General features: G+C 45.7%; 1 protein-coding gene across 1 annotated transcript; it reads right to left on the bottom strand.

Annotated features, from left to right (window-relative positions):
• Nucleotides 1-220: 220 nt before the first annotated feature.
• sec31a (SEC31 homolog A, COPII coat complex component) lies at nucleotides 221-24,801 on the bottom strand. The gene is given in 31 exon segments (XM_029656108.2): nucleotides 221-1,616; nucleotides 1,729-1,800; nucleotides 1,978-2,097; nucleotides 2,297-2,530; nucleotides 6,512-6,570; nucleotides 7,528-7,569; nucleotides 8,310-8,609; nucleotides 9,350-9,455; nucleotides 11,258-11,359; nucleotides 13,308-13,520; nucleotides 13,638-13,811; nucleotides 13,887-14,032; nucleotides 14,486-14,612; nucleotides 14,890-15,068; nucleotides 15,185-15,263; nucleotides 15,741-16,370; nucleotides 16,470-16,934; nucleotides 17,594-17,635; nucleotides 17,758-17,832; nucleotides 17,925-18,155; nucleotides 18,355-18,507; nucleotides 18,737-18,780; nucleotides 18,783-18,897; nucleotides 19,026-19,125; nucleotides 19,483-19,625; nucleotides 20,975-21,115; nucleotides 21,308-21,403; nucleotides 21,680-21,878; nucleotides 22,554-22,677; nucleotides 23,844-23,923; nucleotides 24,604-24,801. Coding segments are annotated over 30 exon segments (4,770 nt in total). The 5' UTR covers nucleotide 23,923; nucleotides 24,604-24,801; the 3' UTR covers nucleotides 221-1,436.
• Nucleotides 24,802-24,832: the final 31 nt, after the last annotated feature.

The raw sequence follows: 24,832 nt of genomic DNA on the forward strand, positions 1-24,832 counted from the left end.
CGTAGGAAAATAACTTATCTTGTACAGTTGAGCTTTTTACCGAAAGGTTTTCAAGCAACAGGACTGTCTGTAGAAGAGCATATTTGCCACAAGACGATCAAAGTAGGTGTTGTGTGAAAATATTAGGTGAGTGAAAGTCCATCTCTACAGCTAGATACCTTACAGTAGCCTAATGTATCATGATAGAATATTGGAGAGCTGAGGAAAAATAGACTGCACATGATTTGTGAAAGCATTTATTATTATTTTTACAAGTTACATAGTTAAATCTAATGTACATACATATTAGGCCTAGTACATATGAGGGAGGGCAGGCAGAGATTGTTATAAAAGCTAATAGTGGCTCTATTTTGTAAATACATAACATTACAAATTCCAGATACTAAAAACTCCAAGGTCAAGGCTGAAGATGGAGCTAGAGACAGTCAAGACACATACGTTTAATTCTCCGTTCCAACACACTCGCATTGCATTCAGACACTGCATCCAGTATCAGATTAGTTAAATGTCCAGTACCAACTAATTTGCCAGTATTTGTAAACGGAAAGACAGTCTATTAAAACATGACATCCAAGCTGTTTATGACAAACATTAATTAGTAACATTTGAAAGCAACTGATATTAAAACAATGAAGCAGCAGGTTTTAAATAAATACTATTTATTGAAAATATTGCATGTTGTCAATTTTTTTTAAATTCCCATTTGCAACATAAGTGTATTTCTGATCTTACCAGGATGAAGAGACAAATAGACTGTTTAATCAAAAGCCTAAATCATACTGAAGACAAGAACTGAGGGAAAGAAAATGGACACTGTCGCGTGAAATTCATGGCATGACGGACCATTATAAAAAGCTAGTTCCCTCGTTATTAAACCTGACAATAATACCCAATTAAAACAGTCTGATGATGATCCCTGGCATATTATCTTAGCATGGATTCCTCCTGTGTTTTAAAGTACAGTCTCTGGTTAAAAGGGGAGCAACCCCCATTGCACTCTGCTCTGTCTGAAAATCATGATTACACTAAAAATGAACAAGAAAACAAAATATGATCCTCAAAACTGGGTTGTTTGGCTTTTTAACACATTATCCCAGTGACAACGATAAGACTGGCAATATCAATACATCTTGGTCCTATGTCCCGCATGTGTTTACTATACTGTAGTGATACTGGTGGCATGGCTTGTGTTTGAGTTGTAAAAGAGAAGGGGGAGGGGTCTCGAGTCCGGAATGGGATGAAGAAGTTGATCGGACAAATCATGATTCTACAGGAAGTATAATATCTGCACTGGGAGCCACATGGAATTCCCACTGATTAAAACACCTGGCTCCCTACGTCTACTTTCTGGCCTCTTATGACATCTCTGACCAATCCTTCTCCATCTCACCTCAGACTCTGAGGAGTGAGGGGGGGGGGGGGGGGGTCTCTCCTGCTCAGACCCCCAGTTTGTTGGCTTGGGTCAACACCACTTTGAGCACAGGCATGAAGGCAGACGTCTCGCTGAAGTTGCTGCTGCTCACTATGTGTGTGTGGATGTTGAGGCTCTCCACGTAGGATCGAGACTCGATGCACTGCACCATGTTGTGCAGGCCCCCTATGATGGCTGGGGAGAGCTAGAAGGAAACAGAGACGAGAGAGAGAAAGCGTGAGAGAGATGTGTGGTATAAGCGCAACATTAACACTGAATTTTTTAATTTGTAACAACGTAGAATTGTTCCAACTCACGGTCTGCTCTCGTAGCTTGTCGTAGAGGGCCACAAGGCGTTTGTTGGCGTCATCCAGCTTCCTCTTGGTTTGCTGTGGGGAGAGAGAAATATGATGAGACACGCATATCAACAGCCATAAGCTGAGGGAGTGTTTGAAGAGGACGTGTGAACAATTTTACACTAATGATATAACTTAAGGAAAAGTAGTTGTACGTGACGATTTATGAACTCCAGAGCTAATCTGACTCGATAGACACGCCGCACTCACAGGATCGGTGGCAGCAGCCAAGCATTTGTGGATGAGGCCCTCAAAGGTGTTTTTCAGGACCAGGTGCTCATCGGGGATGGGCTTCATGGTTATCTTCTCAGCAGGGATGGACTGCAGCGGCTGGAAGGTTAACAGAACCACAGCACATGGGTTTTAGACTAACTCTTAGGAATTGTTGTGGAGCTTTCTAAGTTGCAAATTGTACCACGTTAAGAGCTTTGAGGCCATATTGCACTACCAGTAATGTAATCCACTAGAAATATGTTTCTCATAATTTCAATGAGGAATACACCAACTGTATTTAGGACTAGACCAGCACCTGTATGGTATCTCCAGTCGGGGCTCCGGGCGCTCCCTCCACACTTCCTCCACGCGTCTTGAGCATACCAGGGTTCATGGGTGGGGGGGCCATCTGCTGCTGCATGCCCTGGTAGGGGGCCTGGTTCTGGGCCTGGCCTGGAGGCATGTAGGGGGGCTGCTGGGGGTCCCCAGCACCGAGGGGAGAAAAGATGGGGGCCATGATGGGGGAAGGAGGCGTGTAGTTCTCTGGAACCTGCAACAGAGGAAAGAGTGTGTAATGTACACTGAACTCAAATATAAACAACATGTAAAGTTTTGGTCCTGTGTTTCATGAGCTGAAATCAAAAGATAGCAGAAATGTTCCATACACACAAAATGCTTCTCATATTTTGTGCACACATTTGTTTACATCCGTGTTCGAGAGGAATTTCTCCTTTGCCAAGATAAGGCAGAGCCCCACCTGTTTGAGCCCCACATTTACATTTTTTGTGGGTTTGATTACAGGCTGTAATAAAAATATACAGTGGGGCAAAAAGTATTTAGTCAGCCACCAATTGTGCAAGTTCTCCCACTTAAGATGAGGCCTGTAATTTTCATCATAGGTACACTTCAACTATGACAGACAAAAATGAGGGGAAAAATCCAGAAAATCACCTTGTAGGATTTTTAATGAATTTATTTGCAAATTATGGTGGAAAATAAGTATTTGGTCACCTACAAACAAGAAAGATTTCTGGCTTTCACAGACCTGTAACTTCTTTAAGAGGCTCCTCTGTCCTCCACTCGTTACCTGTATTAATGGCACCTGTTTGAACTTGTTATCAGTATAAAAGACACCTGTCCACAAACTCCAACAGTCACACTCCAAACTCCACTATGGCCAAGACCAAAGAGCTGTCAAAGGACACCAGAAACAAAATTGTAGGCCTGCACCAGGCTGGGAATACTGAATCTGCAATAGGCAAGCAGCTTGGTTTGAAGAAATCAAATGTGGGAGCAATTATTAGGAAATGGAAGACATACAAGACCACTGATAATCTCCCTCGATCTGGGGCTCCACGCAAGATCTCAGCCTGTGGGGTCAAAATGATCACAAGAACGGTGAGCAAAAATCCCAGAACAACACGGGGGGACCTAGTGAATGACCTGCAGAGAGCTGGGACCAAAGTAACAAAGCCTACCATCAGCAAGGGCATTGAAGATGAAACGTGGCTGGGTCTTTCAGCATGACAATGATCCCAAACACACCACCCGGGCAACAAAGGAGTGGCTTCGTAAGAAGCATTTCAAGTTCCTGGAGTGGCCTAGCCAGTCTCCAGATCTCATCCCCATAGAAAATCTTTGGAGGGAGTTGAAAGTCCGTGTTGCCCAGCAACAGCCCCAAAACGTCACTGCTCTAGAGGAGATCTGCATGGAGGAATGGGCCAAAATACCAGCAACAGTGTGTAAAAACCTTGTGAAGACTTACAGAAAACATTTGACCTCTGTCATTGTATTGAGATAAACTTTTGTTATTGACCAAATACTTATTTTTCCACCATAATTTGCAGATAAATTCATTAAAAATCCTACAATTTGATTTCTGGATTTTTTTTCTCTCATTTTGTCTGTCATAGTTGAAGTGTACCTATGATGAAAATGACAGGCCTCGTCTTTTTAAGTGGGAGAACTTGCACAATTGGTGGCTGACTAAATACTTTTTTGCCCCACTGTATATAAAACTATTTACTTTTTCATGTTATTTTGGCATTAATACGCGTCACATCAGTTTTCAAACTATGTAAATAAAAATGTATATCATTGAATTAATGAAGATGCATACAAACAGTCTCTTTGTTTTCTTCAGTAAGGCAGCTCCAAAATGCAGCCTAGCTAAGTGCTTTCTGTGGTGGTGTGTACTACTCCCTTCACAGAACAGCGCAAACTGGCACTAACCAGAATAGAAAGAGGTGGGAGACCCCGGTGCACAACTGAGCAAGAGGACAAGTACATTAGAGTGTGTAGTTTGAGAAACAGACACCTCACAAGTCCTCAACTGGCAGCTTCATTAAATAGTACCCGCAAAACACCAGTCTCAACGTCAACAGTGAGGAGGCGACTCCGGGATCTTCAGTTTCTTGGCAATTTCTCCCATGGAATAGCCTTAATTTCTCAGAACAAGAATAGACTAACGAGTTTCAGAAGAACGTTCTTTGTTTCTGGCCATTTTGAGCCTGTAATCAAACCCACAAATGCTGATGCCCCAGATACTCAAGTCTAGAGAAGGCCAGTTTTATTGCTTCTTTAAATCAGAACAGTTTTCAGCTGTGCAAATATAATTGCAAAATGGTTTTCTAATGATCAATTAGCCTTTTAAAATGATAAACTTGGATTAGTTAACACAACGTGCCATTGGAACACTGGATTGATGGTTGCTGATAATGGGCATCTGTACGCCTATGTAGATATTCCATTAAAATTATTATAATAATATACACTGCTCAAAAAAAATTAAGGGATCACTTAAACAACACAATGTAACTCCAAGTCAATCACACTTCTGTGAAATCAAACTGTCCACTTAGGAAGCAACACTGATTGACAATAAATTTCACATGCTGTTAGACAACAGGTGGAAATTATAGGCAATTAGCAAGACACCCCCAATAAAGGAGTGGTTCTGCAGGTGGTGACCACAGACCACTTCTCAGTTCCTATGCTTCCTGGCTGATGTTTTGGTTACTTTTGAATGCTGGCGGTGCTTTCACTCTAGTGGTAGCAAGAGACGGAGTCTACAACCCACACAAGTGGCTCAGGTAGTGCAGCTCATCCAGGATGGCACATCAATGCGAGCTGTGGCAAGAAGGTTTGCTGTGTCTGTCAGCGTAGTGTCCAGAGCATGGAGGCGCTACCAGGGGACAGGCCAGTACATCAGGAGACGTGGAGGAGGCCGTAGGAGGGTAACAACCCAGCAGCAGGACCGCTACCTCTGCCTTTGTGCAAGGAGGAGCAGGAGGAGCACTGCCAGAGCCCTGCAAAATGACCTCCAGCAGGCCACAAATGTGCATGTGTCTGCTCAAACGGTCAGAAACAGACTCCATGAGGGTGGTATGAGGGCCCGACGTCCACAGGTGGGGGTTGTGCTTACAGCCCAACACCATGCAGGACGTTTGGCATTTGCCAGAGAACACCAAGATTGGCAAATTCGCCACTGGCACCCTGTGCTCTTCACAGATGAAAGCAGGTTCACACTGAGCACGTGACAGGCGTGACAGAGTCTGGAGACGCCGTGGAGAACGTTCTGCTGCCTGAAACATCCTCCAGCATGAACGGTTTGGCGGTGGGTCAGTCATGGTGTGGGGTGGCATTTCTTTGGGGGGCCGCACAACCCTCCATGTGCTCGCCAGAGGTAGCCTGACTGCCATTAGGTACCGAGATGAGATCCTCAGACCCCTTGTGAGACCATGCTGGTGTGGTTGGCCCTGGGTTCCTCCTAATGCAAGACAATGCTAGACCTTATGTGGCTGGAGTGTGTCAGCAGTTCCTGCAAGAGGAAGGCATTGATGCTATGGACCGCATGTTCCCCAGATCTGAATCCAATTGAGCACATCTGGGACATCATGTCTCGCTCCATCCACCAACGCCACGTTGCACCTCAGACTGTCCAGGAGTTGGCGGATGCTTTAGTCCAGGTCTGGGAGGAGATCCCTCAGGAGACCATCCGCCACCTCATCAGGAGCATGCCCAGGCGTTGTAGGGAGGTCATCCAGGCACGTGGAGGCCACACACACTACTGAGCCTCCTTTTGACTTGTTTTAAGGACAGTACATTAAAAGTTGGATCAGCCTGTAGTGTGGTTTTCCTCTTTAATTTTGAGTGTCACTCCAAGTCCAGACCTCCATGGGTTGATACATTTGTGTGATTTTGTTGTCAGCACATTCAACTATGTAAAGAAAAAAGTATTTAATAAAAATATTTCATTCATTCAGATCTAGGATGTGTTATTTTAGTGTTCCCTTTATTTTTTTGAGCAGTGTATATATATATTTTTTTAATCAGACATTTCCAGCTACAATAGTAATTTACAACATTAACAATGTCTACACTATTTCTGATCAATTTGATGTTATTTAAATGGACAATTTTTTTTTTTTTTTAAATCAACAGCTCCTGTGTCCTGGAGAGCTATAGAGCAAGGTTCAGTGACCACAGCATGACAATGTATAACTGTAATTGATTGTGTAATAGGTCTCACCTTCTTCTTCTTTGGCACTCTGCTCAGGGTAGGCGGATCGTTCCAGCCATTCTGTGGGCCTGTTGACAAGCAGAGAGAAACCCATCACACACACACCTGTCTCTTCACTACAGTCTGGGTGCCACGGTCCCTGCACTCACACGTGCTACATTGTTAGCTAGCCTTGCTAACGCTAGTTGGGCAAGAAAGAACCACAGTTCGATTGGCACCTAGGCTACTCACAGCACAACACTACATATTTCATACTGCATCAGCAAGACAATGAGCAAAGAATGTTTTATTTTTGTCATTTAGCAGACCATCTTATCCAGAGGTACTTACAGGGGCAATTAGGGCACATCAATATATTTTTCACCTAGTCGGTCTGGTGATTCGAACCAGCAACCTTTCGGTTCCTGGCCCAACGCTCTTAACCGCTAGGCTACTTGCCACGGTTGGATCATTTTCTTGCCATTTGAGCAAATGACCAAAAACAGCTCTTTCAGGCTAAATGTATTGGTATTTCAGTGCAGCGTAGCCTGGGCTGACCCCTAAATATAATCACCATGATCCCCCCCGCCTGTCATTTTCATCAGGATATTGCCTGCCCTAGATAGCCAAGCAAAGCTCCGAATCAGACCAATCTGACTAACTTACCAACCCAATCATTCCCGTTTTACGCTCCTGCCCAGAGCACCACACATCTGGGTCAACCAACTGGCACTCATATCCATGTTTACCTTTCTATCAACAGCAACGATGAAGATTATGTCCTTGGTACTTCAGGTCTATGAAAAAGTTGATTATGTGATAGCGCCCGTTAAAAATTAGCTGCTTTAAAAGAAATTGCTGCAGATTCCTTGATTGAACATTCACCAGAAAACAGAATTGGCAGCGCAACAGAAGCGGCAACGCATCACATTGTTGATCGGGGATATTGGCGAGCGCTTTTGATTAAATTGATTGATATGATCTGGTCAGGCCGGTCATTTACAGGCAGTAATTGCATAAGGTAGCAGAGCGGTCTTTCAATTCACCTTCACCTTCCATGAAACAGGTAGTGTCTGGATTATATCCCTCTGTGGACGAAAAAAAAAAAACACACTCTAGAACAGTTCACCGAGCCAACAGAGCTGATGTGAGAGATGCTAATGGAGTTGATAGCTAGGGAACTAATAGCATACTCAAAATGTGTCGTTAGCAAGTGTTACTGTACCTGTAAATGTTTACAACTAATAAAGTCCCATTTCATTTAACAATGCGCTAATGCTAACAACATTAACACCCCTCGCACAATTCGAACGGGACCCTGTTAATAAGGAACCGTCATATTTCAGAGGAGTAACAGTGTCTCAGTTGAGAATTGTTACCTCCGCTTTCCCCACCCAGGGAGAGAGAGAGAGGTGCGAGAAAGAGGCATGGAACAGCAGCAGCCGTTGACAAATCTGAAGGCCGTCTGTGCTCGGCTGCACTGTGCTAAGCAGATAGCTAGCACACACACACACTCCTGGCTCCGCTATGCCCTTACAGTTGGACACCGTCTAAACAGCTGCTTTCAGTGACTTACTCCATTCAGACCAGTTTAATATCCGCCATTAGCTTCCTATGCGGGTCTCTGACCCTACACTTGACATTCCCTGTCCACATTTGGCCCGGCCATTCAAACAGAACTATGGCTATGTTCCAATACCCACACTAGCATACCACTTTAGAATACAGGTCCAATACACTGCTTCTTTCTGAGGGGTATTGTAATGTGGATCCTTCGAACAGATCCAGTCACACCTGTTCTCCCAGAGGCCCGGATCAGGCTGTGTACCTGAGGATCCGGTTGGTGGGAGTGGCGGCATGTACGAGGCAGGCGAACCCGGTCCGCCATGTTGGAAAGACGCTCCAGATGACAGCGGAGGAGGAGAGAAAGGAGGAGCGGAGGACACAGGCTGGCCCATGGAAGGAGGTGGGTAGAGGGGTTGTTGGGTGTATTGGGGCATGAAGCCTGGGGCTGGGGCTTGGGGTGAGGAGGAAGAGAAGGAGGGAGGAGGAGGAGCAGAGTACTGGAGAGGTGAATAGATAGCTGGGCCACCAGTGCCAAGGTTGTACTGGCTGGCCGGAGGGTAGGCTGGGGGTTCACAGGAAAGAGAACAGCATGCATTAGTCACGTAGTTACGTTGAAGACTAACTGGAACAGTGCTCTCTGGGGTCCTTTAGGAGTAGTAACATGCATTCTAATTCTTAGCAGTTCAGGAAATGTGAAACGGAAGCATTTCCTCTTAATAATTACAATCTGGTAACATTATAGAAAAATGCTTCAACTTTGTTAGAACTTCATTCAAAAGTATGTAGACGTTTATAGATAGACTATCAGGCATGAAAGATTTGTTATTCAAAACAGGACATCATGCAGAGAGCGAGAGAGTTAACAGCCAAACATTCTCATTCTCAATTAGAAAACATGGCCATAGAAGGCTCAAGGCCGAGCTAATTACCAAAGAACTTTCGAAAGAGAGAACACTGGGCAAACATTCTCCGCCAGAAAATGCTTGGTTTAAATATAGAAAAACAGGGCATCGAAGTCAGACTATCTGTATGTAGAATACCCAAGGCTAGCACCTGTACCTGAATCAGAGGGGTTGGGTTAAATGCGGAAGACACATTTCAGGTGTACAACTGACTAGGCATCCCCCTTTCCCATCTGTATGTGCGAAGCCACGATTAGCTCTCGATGCTACGCAATGTATCCTCCAAACCGGTTGGTGGCGGCAGACACACACACTTCTAGGTGTTCAGGCTGCCATTTTCCTCCTACACGAAGAAGAGTACCTATAACCTGGAAGTGGTAGTGATGTTCGAGACACTTACGCTGGTACTGATGTGAGTACATGGGGGGGTATGCAGCAGACGAGGAGGCTGGGGGAGCAGCTGACCCAGAGGGAGGCATCCCATACATGGGGGGTGTCGGCTGAACCTGCAATGATCGACAGGACAGACACAAAAGATGACATCACAGACTCAATGGCTGCCTTCCAAATGGCAGCCTAATCCCTATATATTGCACTATTCTTTAACAGAGCCTTATTCCATGGCCTATAAAGTGCATTATATAAGGAATAAGCTTCCATTTGGGAAGCAGCCAGGATCATAACCACGACTAGGGCTGGGTTTCATTCCAGAGAGAATCTCCCTCTCGTCAGGTCTTGTTCACTCCCCTTCACAGATCTTAAAGTAACTGCCCAGTAATAATCTCACTTTTAAACAGAATATGAATTTTAACTCATATCCAAATACTGTTTTTGTATTTATACTCGTGTGGCCAAAGCATAAATTGGAGGGCAAAAAAGGCAAAAACACACCCCACCTCAGAACGTTCCAGAAATGCTTGCCATTTCCTGATAGAACATGTCATCTCCCCAAGGGGGATGAACTGGCCAATCAGTGGTCTAGAGCAGAATTATCTGGCCAATCAGCAGTCTACTAGCATATTTTTTTGTGACCGATATATGCCCACACCTTCCAAACACAGAAAAGCTGCATTTTAACATAATTAGTCAGGGGAAAAATATTTCACTCATATTGTAAATAATATTTCAAAGAAAATCGAGAAACACTGAGCAGTTATATTCAAGACAACTAGATAGATGCACAAAACAGTGTAACACAAGAGCAGTGAGTGAATCAGAAACAAGAGAAACGGGACACGGACTGGGGAAAGAGACATGTTTTAGAGCAGTGCCTCTTAAATCCGGTCCTGGGGACACAAAGGGATGCACTCCATTGTTTTTGCAATACACACCTAATTTAAAAATCATTAAAGCTTGACGATGGGCTGATCATTTGAATTAACTGTGTAGTACTTGGGCAAAAACACAAAGCCCTTTGGGTCTCCAGGACCAGAGTTAAGAAACACGGTTGGATCAGATGCTCCACACGGACGTGCATGACAAACCACACATGGATCCAGGGTGGGTTGGGGTATGAACAGGGTGTCATGCATTACTACAGCATCCGCAGTAAGTGACCAGCTGGTGTGGGGACCATGGGAACGGGTGGAGATTTGTCTTCCAACAGACGGGAGTCATGACGCGACGCGTGTTGCAAGGAGCGGCGCAGAAAGCCGTCGCGCTGTCTGACGTACGACAACAGGGGTTGGAGCTGTGTGTGTGGGGAAAGGGTCAGGTAGAGAGACAGACTAGGGTCATGCAGTTATTGGGGGGGTGGGGGGTGGTCAGTGGCCCTGAAGTGAGAGGTCAGGGGGTACATGGCTGTGACCCTGTGCTTGGTATACATGCCAGGTCTACGTCGTACCACAATAGCAAGAGCAGCGCTTGCAACAGAAGAGAGCAGTCCCCCAAAAAAAAAAAACGTATTGATCCATAGTTTAAACCAAGCAGGTCCCCCAAAAAAAAACAAACATTAGTAACGAGACCATTGGAAAATCAATTCATTGGTTAAATCCCAAAGAAAGATCAAAAGCGATTTAAAAAAAAGACATAAAAACATTCAGGGAAAAGAGTTAGGAAAGCGAGCCACTGGTACTAACTACAGCATGTAGTGACTGGCAAAGAAAGCAGGGGAAATAGTTCACAACATCTGTTAGGTAGTGGTCTGTGTGTTTATTTAGCTGCTACAATTAGATTTCAGAGTTAGTCAAGATTGAGGAATATTGAACATAAGCCCAAAAAGCTGAAGCACAGTTGCTGGTGTGGTACACGTGTGTGTGTGTGTGTGTGTGGTCACAGCCATCGTCAGGGATAGTGTGTGTGTGTGTACCTGGGGCTCTGTGGTGGCAGGGCCTAGATGAGGAGGAGGGACACTGGGGAGAGCTGTGGGAGTTTGGTTACTCCAGGAGGTAACTGTAGAGGCAGACCTCACCTGGAGAACACACACATACACACAGTCCGCATGGTACACACACACACACGCCAATGAGTAACACACAATGGAGGAGCCCCGACAAAAACAACCCCAGCTCAACACTAGAGGTCGACCGATTAATTGGAATGGCCGATTAATTTTCATAATCGCTAACCGGCATTTTTGGACACCGATTGTGGCCGATTTAAAAAATAAAATAAAAAGTTTTACCTTTTACCTATTTAACTAGGCAAGTCAGTTAAGAACACATTCTTATTTTCAATGACTGCCTAGGAAAGGTAGGTTAACTGCCTTGTTCAGGGGCAGAACGACAGATTTTTACCGTGTCAGCTCAGGGATTCGATCTTGCAACCTTCTGGTTACCACCTGCCTTACATTGCACTCCGAGGAAACTGCGTGGCAGGCTGACCACCTGTTACACGAGTGCAGCAAGGAGCCAAGGTAAGTTGCTAGCTAGCATTAAACTTCTTATAAAAATAAAAAAATCTTAACATAATCACTAGTTAACTACACATGGTTGATGATATTACTAGTTTATCTAGCTTGTCCTGCGTTGCATATAATCGATGCGGTGCCTGTTAATTTATTATTGAATCAAAGCCTACTTCGCCAAATGGGTGATTTAACAAGCGCGTTCGTGAAAAAAGCACTGTCGTTGCACCAATGTGTACCAAACCACAAACATCAATGCAAGTATATATTTTTAAACCTGCATATTTAGTTAATATTGCCTGCTAACATTACTTTCTTATAACTAGGGAAATTGTGTCACTTCTCTTGCGTTCAGTGCAAGCAGTCAGGGTAAATGCAGCAGTTTGGGCCACCTGGCTCGTTGCGAACTGTGTGAAGACTATTTCTTCCTAACAAAGACAGTAATTAATTTGCCAGAACTGTACATAATTATGACATAACACTGAAGGTTGTACAATGTAACAGCCTTAGATAAAATACGGAACGGTTCAGTATTTCACTGAAAGAATAAACGTTTTGTTTTCGAAATTATAGATTCCAGATTTGACCATAACGACCTAAGCCTCGTATTTCTGTGTGTTATTATGTTATAATTAAGTCTATGATTTCAGATTTGATAGAGCAGTCTGACTGAGCGGTGATAGGCAGCAGCAGGCTCGTAAGCATTCATTCAAACAGCACTTTCCTGCATTTGCCAGCAGCTCTTCGCTGTGCTTCAAGCATTGAGCGGTTTATGACTTCAAGCCTATCAACTCCCGAGATTAGGCTGGTGTAACCAATGAGAAATGGCTAGCTAGTGAGCGGGGTGCGCGCTAATAGCGTTTCAATCGGTGATGTCCCTCGCTCTGAGACCTTGAAGTAGTTGTTCCCCTTGCTCTGCAAGGGCCGCGGCTTTTGTGGAGCGATGGGTAACGATGCTTCGAGGGTGGCTATTGTCGATGTGTTCCTGGTTCGAGCCCAGGTAGGGGCGTGGAGAGGGACGGAAGCTATAATGTTACACTGGCAATACTAAAGTGCCTATAAGAACATCCAATAGTCAAAGGTTCATGTTAAAAGGAACCACCAGCTTTCATATGTTCTCATGTTCTGAGCACTTTTACTTTCTTCTCCAACACTTTGTTTGTGCATTATTTAAACCAAATTGAACATGTTTCATTATTTGAGGTTAAATTGATTTATGGATTTATTATATTAAGTTAAAATAAGTGTTCATTCAGTATTGTTGTAATTGTCATTATTACAAATTCGGCCGATTAATCGGTATCGGCCTTTTTTTTTGGCCCTTCAATAATCGGTATCGGTGTTAAAATCATAATCGGCCGACCTCTACTCAACACCATCAGAGTCAGCGGCCGTCGGCCACACAACATGTGGGAACAAGACCAAAAGGGCACCCAGACAGCATCAAAATCAAGAGAGGATCATCAACCACTTAGGGGCTAATGAGGAGGCTGTGTGAGTGACTGTCACTTACCGGCTGGTAATACTGTTGCGGTGCGGTGGCAGCGGCAGGCACAGGGGCCGGAGCGGGCTGCTGGGACACCATAGAAGGCTGGGCAGGGGTGAAGAGCTGCCTGGGCTGGGCAGCTGTGGGCTGAGGGGATGGGAGTTGGGCTACTGGGGCTGCAGCAGGAGCCTGTTGACCCAGAGCTCTGCTGAGACGGTCACGCAGCTGCTGCACCGCAACCTGGAGGTGGAAAAAAATACAGCCGAATTAGAAGCAGTAGAATGGACATTACGTTCCGGTTCTGAACGAGTAACCCGAGGCAGATTTTGGGGCAAATGTATCGTGTGTATCATTCACCTGCTCTGTGTTCTGGGGCAGGTATGCGATGGCGTTGGTGAGGCTGCCCTGGGAGGCCAGCAGGCTGGCATACTGACTCATCTTCTCCCCCAGTAGAAGCCCCACAGCAGAGGGATCAGACTCCTGGTTCTGCTCTACCGCCTTGCGTAGCACCACCACCTTCTCGACTAGATCCTGCCGCAATACAAACATTACAGATCCACACACACACAAACCAGACGTACACACTCCACACACACACCCGCGTACCTGCAGAGAGAGAGGGCAGTGTCTGTCCTGTGCTCTGGTCCAGCAGGTCACCAGTTTCTCCACGTTGCCAGCGCAGATGTAACACAGACAAGCCTGAGCCTTCAGCGTGCAGTCCTCCACAGCCTCCAGTCTGCAGCCCAGCAGGTCTAAAGAGACAGCAGCACAGTTGGGTTCAAAATTCACAACTGGTTCACACGGCAGCAAACGCGTCAGAAATGGAAAGAAACTTTGAAAGGGAAGGCCAGTGAAGGAGAGTGTGAAAGGCTAAGAGAGACCGTAAAAGGCCCCGCATGGTCAATCCGTCGTCTGCATTGATCATGCAGCATTTACTGTGATACGGCCTCTGCAGAAGTCAGGGCATTCATACTTCTTGCGCGTCGCTGAGGAGAGCAATTGTGAAGGAAGTGAGCTTGTGTTTATACAGGACCTCCCGCCCCCAACCAATCATGTAGAGGGCGAAGCTATACGGAGCTCTTCGCATTGTTACAAATGTACAAAATCTGGGAGGCACACGGCGATGCAGGAGCAAGCATAAATTTGCTTTAAAGGGAGAGTGTGTGAAAGAGGGAGAGAGAGAGAGAAAGTGTGTCCGTTCCTACCACACAGAGAGGAGAACTCCTCGGGCTGAGCGTAGGTCATGACTGCAGCCAGAGCTTCCTTCCAGTTCTGCAGCTCACAGGTCTGCAGCATGTCACGCCAGTCCCTCATCACCACCGCACTGATCAGCTGTTAATCCCAAAAAAAATCTAAATCATCAATACCGTAGACCTCCCTCTGATCAGCTGCGAGACCCAATAACGGCCATAATCAATATTGTTCACGTCCGTCTGCCAGTTCCTCAACCCCACCAATCAGCTGCAGGAGACACTGAAAGTAAATCAGTAGCAGAACAGTAGCAAATACCACGGATCAACTAACTGATCACATGACCATGACACTGACTGACATGGTCACGGTGCTCGTCACGGTGCTCGTGATCTTGCAGTGACCAGTGATGGGTTACCTTGGTGATCTTGCTGTGAGTCTTGGTGAAGTACTTCCTCTGTGTTTTCTCTAGAAGCTCAGCCCCTCCGGCGATGGCCAGGATGATGCTGTCAGCCATGCGGTTGTCATGGAGACAGAGTTCCACTGCGCCCTGGAAGTCCCCCGTCAGCAGGGCCTGGGTGATCAGGCCATCCACGCCTGACGGGACAAATCAACAACGGTTTGCTCTTTAAAACTTTGACAAAAAACAGCAGCACGCAGTCAACCTAAAACCTACAAATAAGAGATTCAGATTGATATTAACGGATCGTTACCTTGACTGACGCGGAGTTTAATGCCCTCTGGGACTGGAGCCTCCCCTGGCAGGCTCGCCTCTGCTGGTGGAGCCGCCTCCTGACAGACCAGAGGGGGAGTTGATCAAATGTTATTTGACCGAGAGCAGTACCGTCCCTGGAGTGTCAGTACAATTCCAACTACTGCGTAAATCTGTTGATGTCAACGGGAGATTTCCCCGGAAGCATAATGACGCAAAGCAAGTGTTATTCCGTACCGCCATACCATCTACTCAGAGCTTTACATATAACCATAAAACAGCAAAGGGAAACTAAATGAACAGGTGTGAGTCTACCCCAGAGAGAAAGTTGAAGGAAAATAGGGGGGGGTAAAAGAAATTGGGCGAGTTACTTATAGTTAGAGATGAGACACTATGTGAAAGCAATGTCACAACATAACCGGAGCAATAGAATGACATAGCAGCACCAATGTAATAGGTTTACAGTTTTAGCGATGAACAACGATAACGACAAAGCAATAATAGTACGATGCGCCACTCTCTCTCTGGGATGGACTGACGGGATGAGAAGAAGGTACCTCCTCCAGAGGAATCTCTTCATTTACTGGCATCTCTTCCTGGGCGATGGGCTCAGCTCCAAGGGCTTCTGTCAGGTCTACTTCTGCTGCCAATGGTTCCAGAAGTCCAGTCACTTCCGCTACTGGCTGGAGGTTTGCAGCAGCGATGAGGTCAAATGGATCTTCCGTTTCTGGTTCTGGAGCAGGTGAGAGTTCCACTTCTGCTGCTGGCTGGAGGTTTGCAGAAGCGATGAGGTCAAATGGATCTTCCGTTTCTGGTTCTGGAGCAGGTGAGAGTTCCACTTCTGCTGCTGGCTGGAGGTTTGCAGAAGCGATGAGGTCAAATGGATCTTCCGCTTCTGCTTCTGGAGCAGGTGAGAGTTCCACTTCCGCTACTGGCTGGAGGTTTGTAGCAGCGATGAGGTCAAATGGATCTTCCGTTTCTGGTTCTGGAGCAGGTGAGAGTTCCACTTCTGCTGCTGGCTGGAGGTTTGTAGCAGCGATGAGGTCAAATGCGTCTTCAGGCGGGAGTCCAGGGTCTGCTAGAGGCTGCAGGGTGGAGACAGGAGGCGCCAGGTCCAGCTGGACTGCCGACTGCAGACTGGGCATTGTTGATGTCGGGTCGAAGCCGGGTACAGCCTGTAAGTCCACCTGGTTGAACGCAGAAACAGGCTGTAAGTCAACTTGGTTGAACTGAAATACAGGCTGCAAGGGCACCGGGTCAAATTCTAAGACATGCTGCAAAGCTACCTGGTCAAATTCAGATACAGGCAGTGAGTTCACTTGGTTGAACTCTGTTGGAGGCTGGAGGGTAAAGGGGGCAGTGGGATCAAACATGGGTGCTTGCTGCAGGTCAGCTGGGGGGGCCAGAGTAGGGTCAGACTCTGGCAGGAGAGCAACGGGAGCAAGAAGCTGGGGTTCTGCACTGAGGTCAACAGTAAGAACAGGCTCCGATTGGAGGACAGGCATAGGATCAGAAGCTGAAAGGTCACCGCTGGGCGGGGGGGCAAGCTCTGGCTGGGGTCCAGGTTCAGGCTGGAGGGCGGGCTCAAGCGGTGGTTCGGGGGTGGGCTCAACAGTAGCAGCCTCAGGCATGGGAGGAAGGACCTCAGGCTCCGTGTTGAGCTGGGGAGCGGGAAAGGGCACTACCTCTGGTTCTGGTCCAGGATCAGCCTCAGGTTCAGGCACAGAGGTGGGGGCAAGAGCAGTGGAGGGCTGCATACATTCATACAGCAGGAGGGGAAAGGAGGAGGAGAGGAGAGCCAGATTCACACAGAGTTCAGCAGAGCCATTCAATTGAGAGTTGTAGATAAATTATTAACAGAATCACTGACATGTTGGAAACCCAACAATATTCATACAACGTCATTGATTGTGCCCATTGAGATATTAGTACCGTTGAGCCCGGGTTAAGCAATGTTACAAAATATCCTTACATTTTAGCAGTACAATAGCATTAAGAATCAGACGAGAAAATAGCATGGTCTTGCAGATTAAAAAAAATATATATATATAAAAAGGTAGAATTGAAATATGTGAGGTGAAGTTCTCCAAATCATATTCAATGATGATCTATGGCAAAAGTCAGGAAAGCAATTCAACGATGTTCAGCGCATGAATAAGAAACGCATCCTTTTCTTACTTCACAGAAACTGTATTGTGAAACCCTAGAGTTAGTGAAGTTGGACACTTTCCAATGCCCCTACCACTTCCCTGTTTGAGCAATGAGACCAAAGCTAGAGAGTGAATGAGCAGATAATGTTTGCTCTGCATTACCATCAACTTTACCGCACACTGAACCGTATTCCATGTTGTTCATCGAATTGTCACAACTAAGGAATTATACATGTTTCTTCCACACACCAAGTCCTTACCTCCTCGGGCTGAATAGGTTCTCCCTCTAATGCTGCTGCAATCTGTGAACAAAGGAACAACCCCAGTGGAATTAAACCAGGCTGACAGACCGCATTAGGACCAGACAGACAAAAGACTGACATGGCCTGAGGACATTCAGTGACAGTTCATTTCAAAACCTCACCTTTGCTGCTAGCTCCTCTTTCTTATATCCCAAAAGCTCCAGGTATTTTCCACGAGCATCATTCTCAAAGTTCACCTGAAAACACCATCTCACTTTGGTAGTAAAAGACACGCAATACTGTGAAGTACAGCAACGACAAACAAACAAACACAAGTCCCCTTCCTTACCTTCAGGAAGGACCAGACGGTCTTCTCAAACTCGTTCTGGGCCGAGTCCATCTTCTCCTGGCAGAAGTCAACGAAGCTGCCAGCAGCCAGTGTGGCCTGCAGCTGGGCAGAGCGCTCCAGGAAGGTCGTCTCCGTAATCACCTGACTAATGTGAACCACATGAGCCGTGGGCTGCTGAGGCTGTTGGGGGTTGGGCTTGATGTTCTCTAACGACACCAGCTTACCACCAAACTGGATTTTTTGGGGGGGGGCAGGAAGTGAACTTATTAGCACCATTTCAACATATCGATAGAATGTCTTTAGTGAGAGAGACAGGAACCAGCAGCAAAGAGTTGCCAGGAGGAGAGCTGTACAGTGTGCCACTCGGCATCCATGAATACGACTTGACAAAGATAACAAAGAAATGAAGGCAGAGAAGGTAGTGACTCACAGCGAAGGAGGCCCCCACGGGCCTGCGGATCCACTTGGGGGGCTTTTTTAGGGGGGTGATGGTGGTGGAGGCGGGCGGGGCCTGGGAAAGCTGCAGGGGGGGCAGGGTCTGACCCATCCCAAATGGATCCATATTGCCAAATGACGTGCTGATCTAGAACATAGACATGCCACAGAAAGTAAAATAAAATAAAATTATCCTCTTTTTTTTAAACAGGTTATGTATTCATTCACATCAAGTGTCTCCAATGATGGGCTAAAATTGAAGCGAGTTTCCACTCCAAATCTCAGAATTCGTTGGAACCGCGTATGTAACCCTAAATGACCAACATGGAGGCCAGTTTCCAACCTCAACAGTGTTCATATGTGAAACTGTTACCCACCGTGTTTGCCTGTGTCTGGCTGGAAGCCTGGCTGCTGCCCCCATAATGGAGTAGATGCTGATGTGTCCGTCGAAGGCTGCGGCCGACAGCACCGCCGGGTTCCTGGGACACCACTGGATGTCAAAGCACCACTGGGTACTGGTAGGCAGCTCATACAGCACCTGGAGATGAAACAGCAGACAGGAATGCCTTTCTGGTTACATGTCTCTGTAATGATAATTATTAGCAGTGTACTGTAGTTTGTAGTTAGGGACCATGCTAAGAATAGCGAGACCACACACACACTCACCTCGGCAGTGTTGGGGTTCCAGCAGAGGATTCGGTTGTCTTTCCCGCAGCTCAGTAGCAGCTCAGGGTCCGCCAGGCTCCAGGCGATGGCCAGGACACCCCTGACGAACACACACCCCGCCCCCGCAGATTTAATTAGCATAATGTAATCTGATCACATTCGATCTAATGAACACTTGCAATTAGTTCTGACATGTCTTGGGTGTGCCCTTCTTTGTTAACAGTCACACCAGATTAGCGTGTTCTGATCACTCCTTAAATAGCAGGCATCCCCATCTCCCAGAGACCTCTAGTAACCAAGAACAGATTCATACCGCAGCCACATTCCTCGTGGTTTTCTCACAGAGTTCAGCCTGAACATGATTCCATCCAATACAAAAGTTTGGACCGTGACAGTCAGTGGTTGACATGACTTTCTCCAAGACTGGATACCAGATTCATTTGAAGTCATAATTTACCGTGTGTGGTTCTCCAGGACTTTGAGAGGGGAGGTGGCAAAACGCAGGTCCCAGATCTGGATCACTGGCATCCTGTCATCCTCCGAGGCCAGCACCAGCTGAGTAGCTACCTCGGGGTTCCATTCTAGCCCAGAGCAGTGCATCTGAACACACACAAGTTATTAATGTACTTATTATAATGAATGTATGGTTCTCTTTCTGCCCATCTGTCATGTGGTGTTAATACTATGTTTGTACCAAGGGTTGGAATCAGTTCAGGGAACAGAACCAAAAACAATTTTATGATTTGAGGAACAGAACCCGAACCAAAAGTGATCTATACTGTTCCGGAACAGAACCGTTAATTTAAAAGCAACGTTCTGGGCATTTTTTTTCTCTTCCGTTTCACAAAAATCACAACAAAGTGCCTATGCAAAGCCCTCACTCTGCCACTCAAATGTATTCCAGTGCCCACCAGCTGAAAATCTTTACCAGTGTCTGCGCGTGTAGGCCACCTGCCCTCTGAAGCATAAATTACTGTAGCCTACTGACGACATTACAAGCGTAATTCAGAAATTAGGGAGAGGTGTTTAATTAGAGAAGAATGGATTTACTTTTTCAACGCTAGTTAAGGATACTACAGTTATCACGTTTCACACGGCATTTATTAACTACAAAAAAGGCAAGGCGTGTCTTTAAATTCCAGTGCTGCTCTGCACACACAAGCTAGTTAACTAACGTTTGCTCTGGTCCAACGTTAAACCAACGCCGAGGTTGAAAGATATTCCTCCATCCTTTCTCCTCAAAATGTATTTTGCATCTCACTCCCTACACGTTGACTGGCAGCACAGTGTGTGTGCCTTTCATTATTATTAAACCATGCGGTTATGGCAAAATACAATTTGCTCTTAACGACTTTCCTAAAGAGATTAAAAATGGCTTACCCGCTCCACAGCAAGCTTCTCTATCCACACTGATTGGTGAAGTCATTTAAATGTTGAGGTATATGGAAAAATAAATGTATATATTTCAGAGGTTTAAAAAAAGGAACAATGTAAATCGGAACCAGTTTATCATAACTTTATTTTGCCGGTCGGAAACAGTGGAACGAAACGAGAAAAAAAATAAAACAGTTCTGGAAAATAATCTTGGTTCCAACCCCTGGTTTGTACTAATGTCAGAAGCCTATTCGGTTGCCAATCCTGTGTCTGTCCCAAAATAAGTGTCAAGCTTTTAACTGAAGGCGCTAGGAATACTTCCCACCCCCAAAGTTTACAGAAAGCTGCAGGCCAGGGAGAGGACTTTTAAACTGGAGATGAAATTACAGACTGAGCCTTTAACAGCAGACAGACATGCATATAGAGTATCATCTGTTATGGTCACAAATTACAGACTGAGCCTTTAACAGCACAGACAGACAGACACGGACAAACGGGTGTTTCTGGGTACCTTGTTGCTGGGTACAAAGTGGCAGACTGAGCCCTAAACAGCAGGCGTGCTTTCCGGTACGTACCCTGTTGCTGTGGTCGCTGACTTTGATGATTAGGTCGTTCTTGCGGAGGTCCCAGATGGAGGCGCGGCCGCTGGGGCTGGCTGAGGCCAGGATGTGTTGGACCTGCCTGTTCCACGCCACACAGCTGATGTCCTCTAGAGGCTGAAATAAACAAAAAGACTGCTCACTCAAATGTTCCTCTACTATCAAATTACCTGGGTGCCGGATCCTCGTAGACAAGATAACATATGAACATTTTTAAGGAAAGCACTCCAAAAAAAAGGTAAAATGTGACTACTTACAGTTTCCTTAATTAACCACGCAGAGACACGTTCTGGTGCCATTGGGTCTTACCTGAGTTTTAGGGCCTGGTGTCATCGGGGAGCCAAAGTTGTTTAGGTCCCAGATGTAGATCTCTGATTCATTACCTCCTGAAGCCACCAGGTTGTCCTGGGGAAGGGGAGACAGAAGTAATGATTTATCATCACTATCTAACATGGGGGGGGGGAGACAAGGTAAAGTACAGTAACTAACACAACGAGATATACTTGACAGAGTAGTCGGAACAGTCAAAAGGTCAGTAGACCAAAACGTTAGTATTCCAATAAAACAAAAGCAAGACGTTCCAAGTGAGTTGAGCAATATGTCAACGTGCATATTATGCACAGAAAAGTATCATGCCAAAGCGGTTAGTGAGAGCATAGTTAGTTAGTTCGGTGTACCTACCTGGAAGGAGTTGACATCAAGGGCTCTAACTGGCCCGCTGTGTTTGTTACTCTGAGCGATGACAACGTCACCGTGTCCAGCAATGATCTTGGCCGGGTCGTAAAGGATGACGTCGCCGTTCTCTCCCCCTGCGATGAGCACTCCAGACGGGAGACCCTGTGCATCCATGCCGTGGGGACCCCACGCCAGCTTGTGGTATCTGATTGAGTGTGATAAGAGCAGTCTTGAGCTTTGACGTATGTTTTCTAAATCTACCCAAGAGTTGACTTGCACTGATGCTTGTTGTACCCTTGTCGGAAGCATTCACCAATCTTTGTTGATTGAATATACTTGTTGTTTGTTCCAGTAACCTGAGCTTTAACCACTACAGTTTTCACAACTACTATTCCCTACCCGGGTTTACTACACTACCTGAGATACCTGAAGAAATATAATTTACTAAGAATCCTGTTTAAAGAATGGGGGCTCCCGAGTGTCGCTGCGGTCTAAGGCACTGCATATTTTGGGGCGGCAGGTAGCCTAGTGGTTAGAGCGTTGGACTAGTAACCGAAAGGTTGCAAGAACGAATCCCCGAGCTGACAAGATTAAAAAATAAATAAATAATTGAAAATAAGAATTTGTTCTTAACTGACTTGCCTAGTTAAATAAAAGGTCAAATAAAAATCTCAGTGCAAGAGGTGTCACTACAGACCCTGGTTCGATTCCAGGCTGTATCACAACCAGCCGTGATTGGGAGTCCCATGGGGTGGCGCACAATTGGCCCAGCGTCGTCCGGGTTAGGCCGTCATTGTAAATAAGAATTTGTCCTTAACTGACTTGCCTAGTTAAATAAAAAACTGGGTTTGGGTTACAGCTAGTGCTAAGGTTTCACTACCTGTGAGAGGAGGAGTAAGCTCCACGGAGCTTCATGTCCAGAGAAGGCTCGGCCAGGTCCAGCTCAAAGATCTCCAGAGAGGCGGAGGTACTGAAGGAGGCATCCAGCTGCTGGGCTGACGTACCTGGACACAGAGACAGACGGGTGAGCGGTCAGCAATACCTGACCAGGTAGACGCACTAACAGGACAGCTGTTCAGACAACAAATATTCAACCAGTCAGTTTTCAAGAATATTCAAAAACTTGTGGCTCATGACGAGACTATGACTCCAACATAGAGAGGAGAATAGCTGCTCCTGCATCTCAACTCTATTAGAAACTTCATCTGGGAAATTGATGCATCACCCCTGTCAGTGCAACATGCACAGTTGGGGGTCTTGAATTATGGGATTCCTTGATGATAAGCAAAAAATAATGTATAACACAAATACTGAGCTATATTGTATGCAAAGACATTCTGGGAAATTATATTGAATACCAAAACATTGCTCAGAGAAATAGATTGTGTAACAAATAATAATGGGGGGGGATTGAATCCCGTTTTCAATATTCCAGCACCCTCCCCTTACGAGGATAACGACACTGAGCCTTTTTTATAAAATGTTTAATGAGATTGGAGAACACAGTGGGAGGGATCTTAGACCATTCCTCAATACGGAATCTTTCCAGATCTTTGATATCCTTTGTCTGTGCTTATGGACTGGCCTCTTCAATTCAAACCACAGGTTTTCAGTCGAGTTTAAGCCTGGAGACTGAGATGGCCATTGAAAAATGTTGATTTTGTTGTGTGCTTAGGGTATTGTCTTGCTGGAAGATTCACGTGAGGCCAAGTTCCAGCCTTCTGGCAGGGGCACGCAAGGTGTTTGGCTAAAATGTTCTGGTACTTGGTCAAGTTCATGATGCCATTGACCTTAACAGGGGCACCAGGACCAGTGGAAGCAAAATAGCCCATAACATCAAAGATCCTTCACCATATTTTACAGTTGGGATTAGGTATTTTCTGCAGTTGGGATTAGGTATTTTCTGCATTGCTCTTTCAAAAGTCAAACACCGCTGGTGTGCTTGGCCAAATACCTTTATTTTTTATGACTATAGCACCGATTTCAATCCAAGTGCCAATGCCGTTGAGCAAACTCCAGGCAGTGCTATGGTCAGATGACATGAAAATAGAGCTCTTTGGCCACGCACACGAACGGCCGGGTTGGCCTTCAAAAGAACGCATATGCAGAAAATACCTACTTCCGGTCGTCAAATATGTCCGAGATTCTCAGTAAAGTGTACAAAACATACCTGCTGCCAGGTACACAGGGTGGTGCTGTGCTGGGCTCCAGCTCTGGATGGCCGTGCGGTTGATCTCTTTGAGCTTCATTCTGATGGGGAGAAAACAACCCAAACAAGAATTAATCAAGCTTATAGCGCACAGAAATAACGGATCACAATAGATAATTAAATGGTCCTGAAATAGTTACCCCTCTTCATCTAGTCACAATAAAAAAAAGCAGATGTGTAGGCTAGCGCCTGACAATCAACGTGAACAAATACAGAATAAGGGGACTGGATATGGTGTATCCGAACTGGGTATAGACTTATATGGCTGTAAATAGGGTAGGTAGGGCAAAGGTGCATTCAAACGAAACAGACATTTTGAATGGATTTCGTGTAGTTACCGTTCCATTTTAACTGAATAGATAGCCAAGTCACACAAAAGGAACTTTCCATTCAAATTAGATGACACAGACAAGTTGTTTGTGCAGCAAAGTAACCTCGATTTTTCGCTGGTACGCTAGCTAAAATAAGAAGCCACGCAGCTAATGCTAAAAATGCGTAGGTATCTTTCAGTGAGACTATAGTTCTGATAGTAGCACTTGATTCGTAAGAAAAGAAAACCGACAGCTGCAAATAAATGGTTTCTATCCTAACACAATGAACTCAGTAGCTAGCTAACCAGTACAGTTATAGTGCAATCTGTGAGCTAGAAACTAGCAACATGGCTGGAAGACCTCCACGAAATACAGGGTCACACATCTAGCTAATCCCAAAAAGTACTTACCTTCTCAGATCTGTTTGCTCTTATAACACATACAGTCGATATGCGTCAAAAAAACGTTGATCACTCGTGCAAGTTCCCTTTTCTTATTGTGCAAGACTTAACAAGCCGACAGCTCTCCGCTACAGAATGCACATTCAATGAAATTCCACGTCCGCACTGGTCTTCGGCTCCATCAACGTGGCACAATAATCTCCTCCTCCTCCAGGCACTTCCGGTGAACGTCGGCTTT

This window comes from Oncorhynchus nerka, linkage group LG4, assembly GCF_034236695.1.
Source record: "Oncorhynchus nerka isolate Pitt River linkage group LG4, Oner_Uvic_2.0, whole genome shotgun sequence".
NCBI lineage: Eukaryota > Metazoa > Chordata > Actinopteri > Salmoniformes > Salmonidae > Oncorhynchus > Oncorhynchus nerka.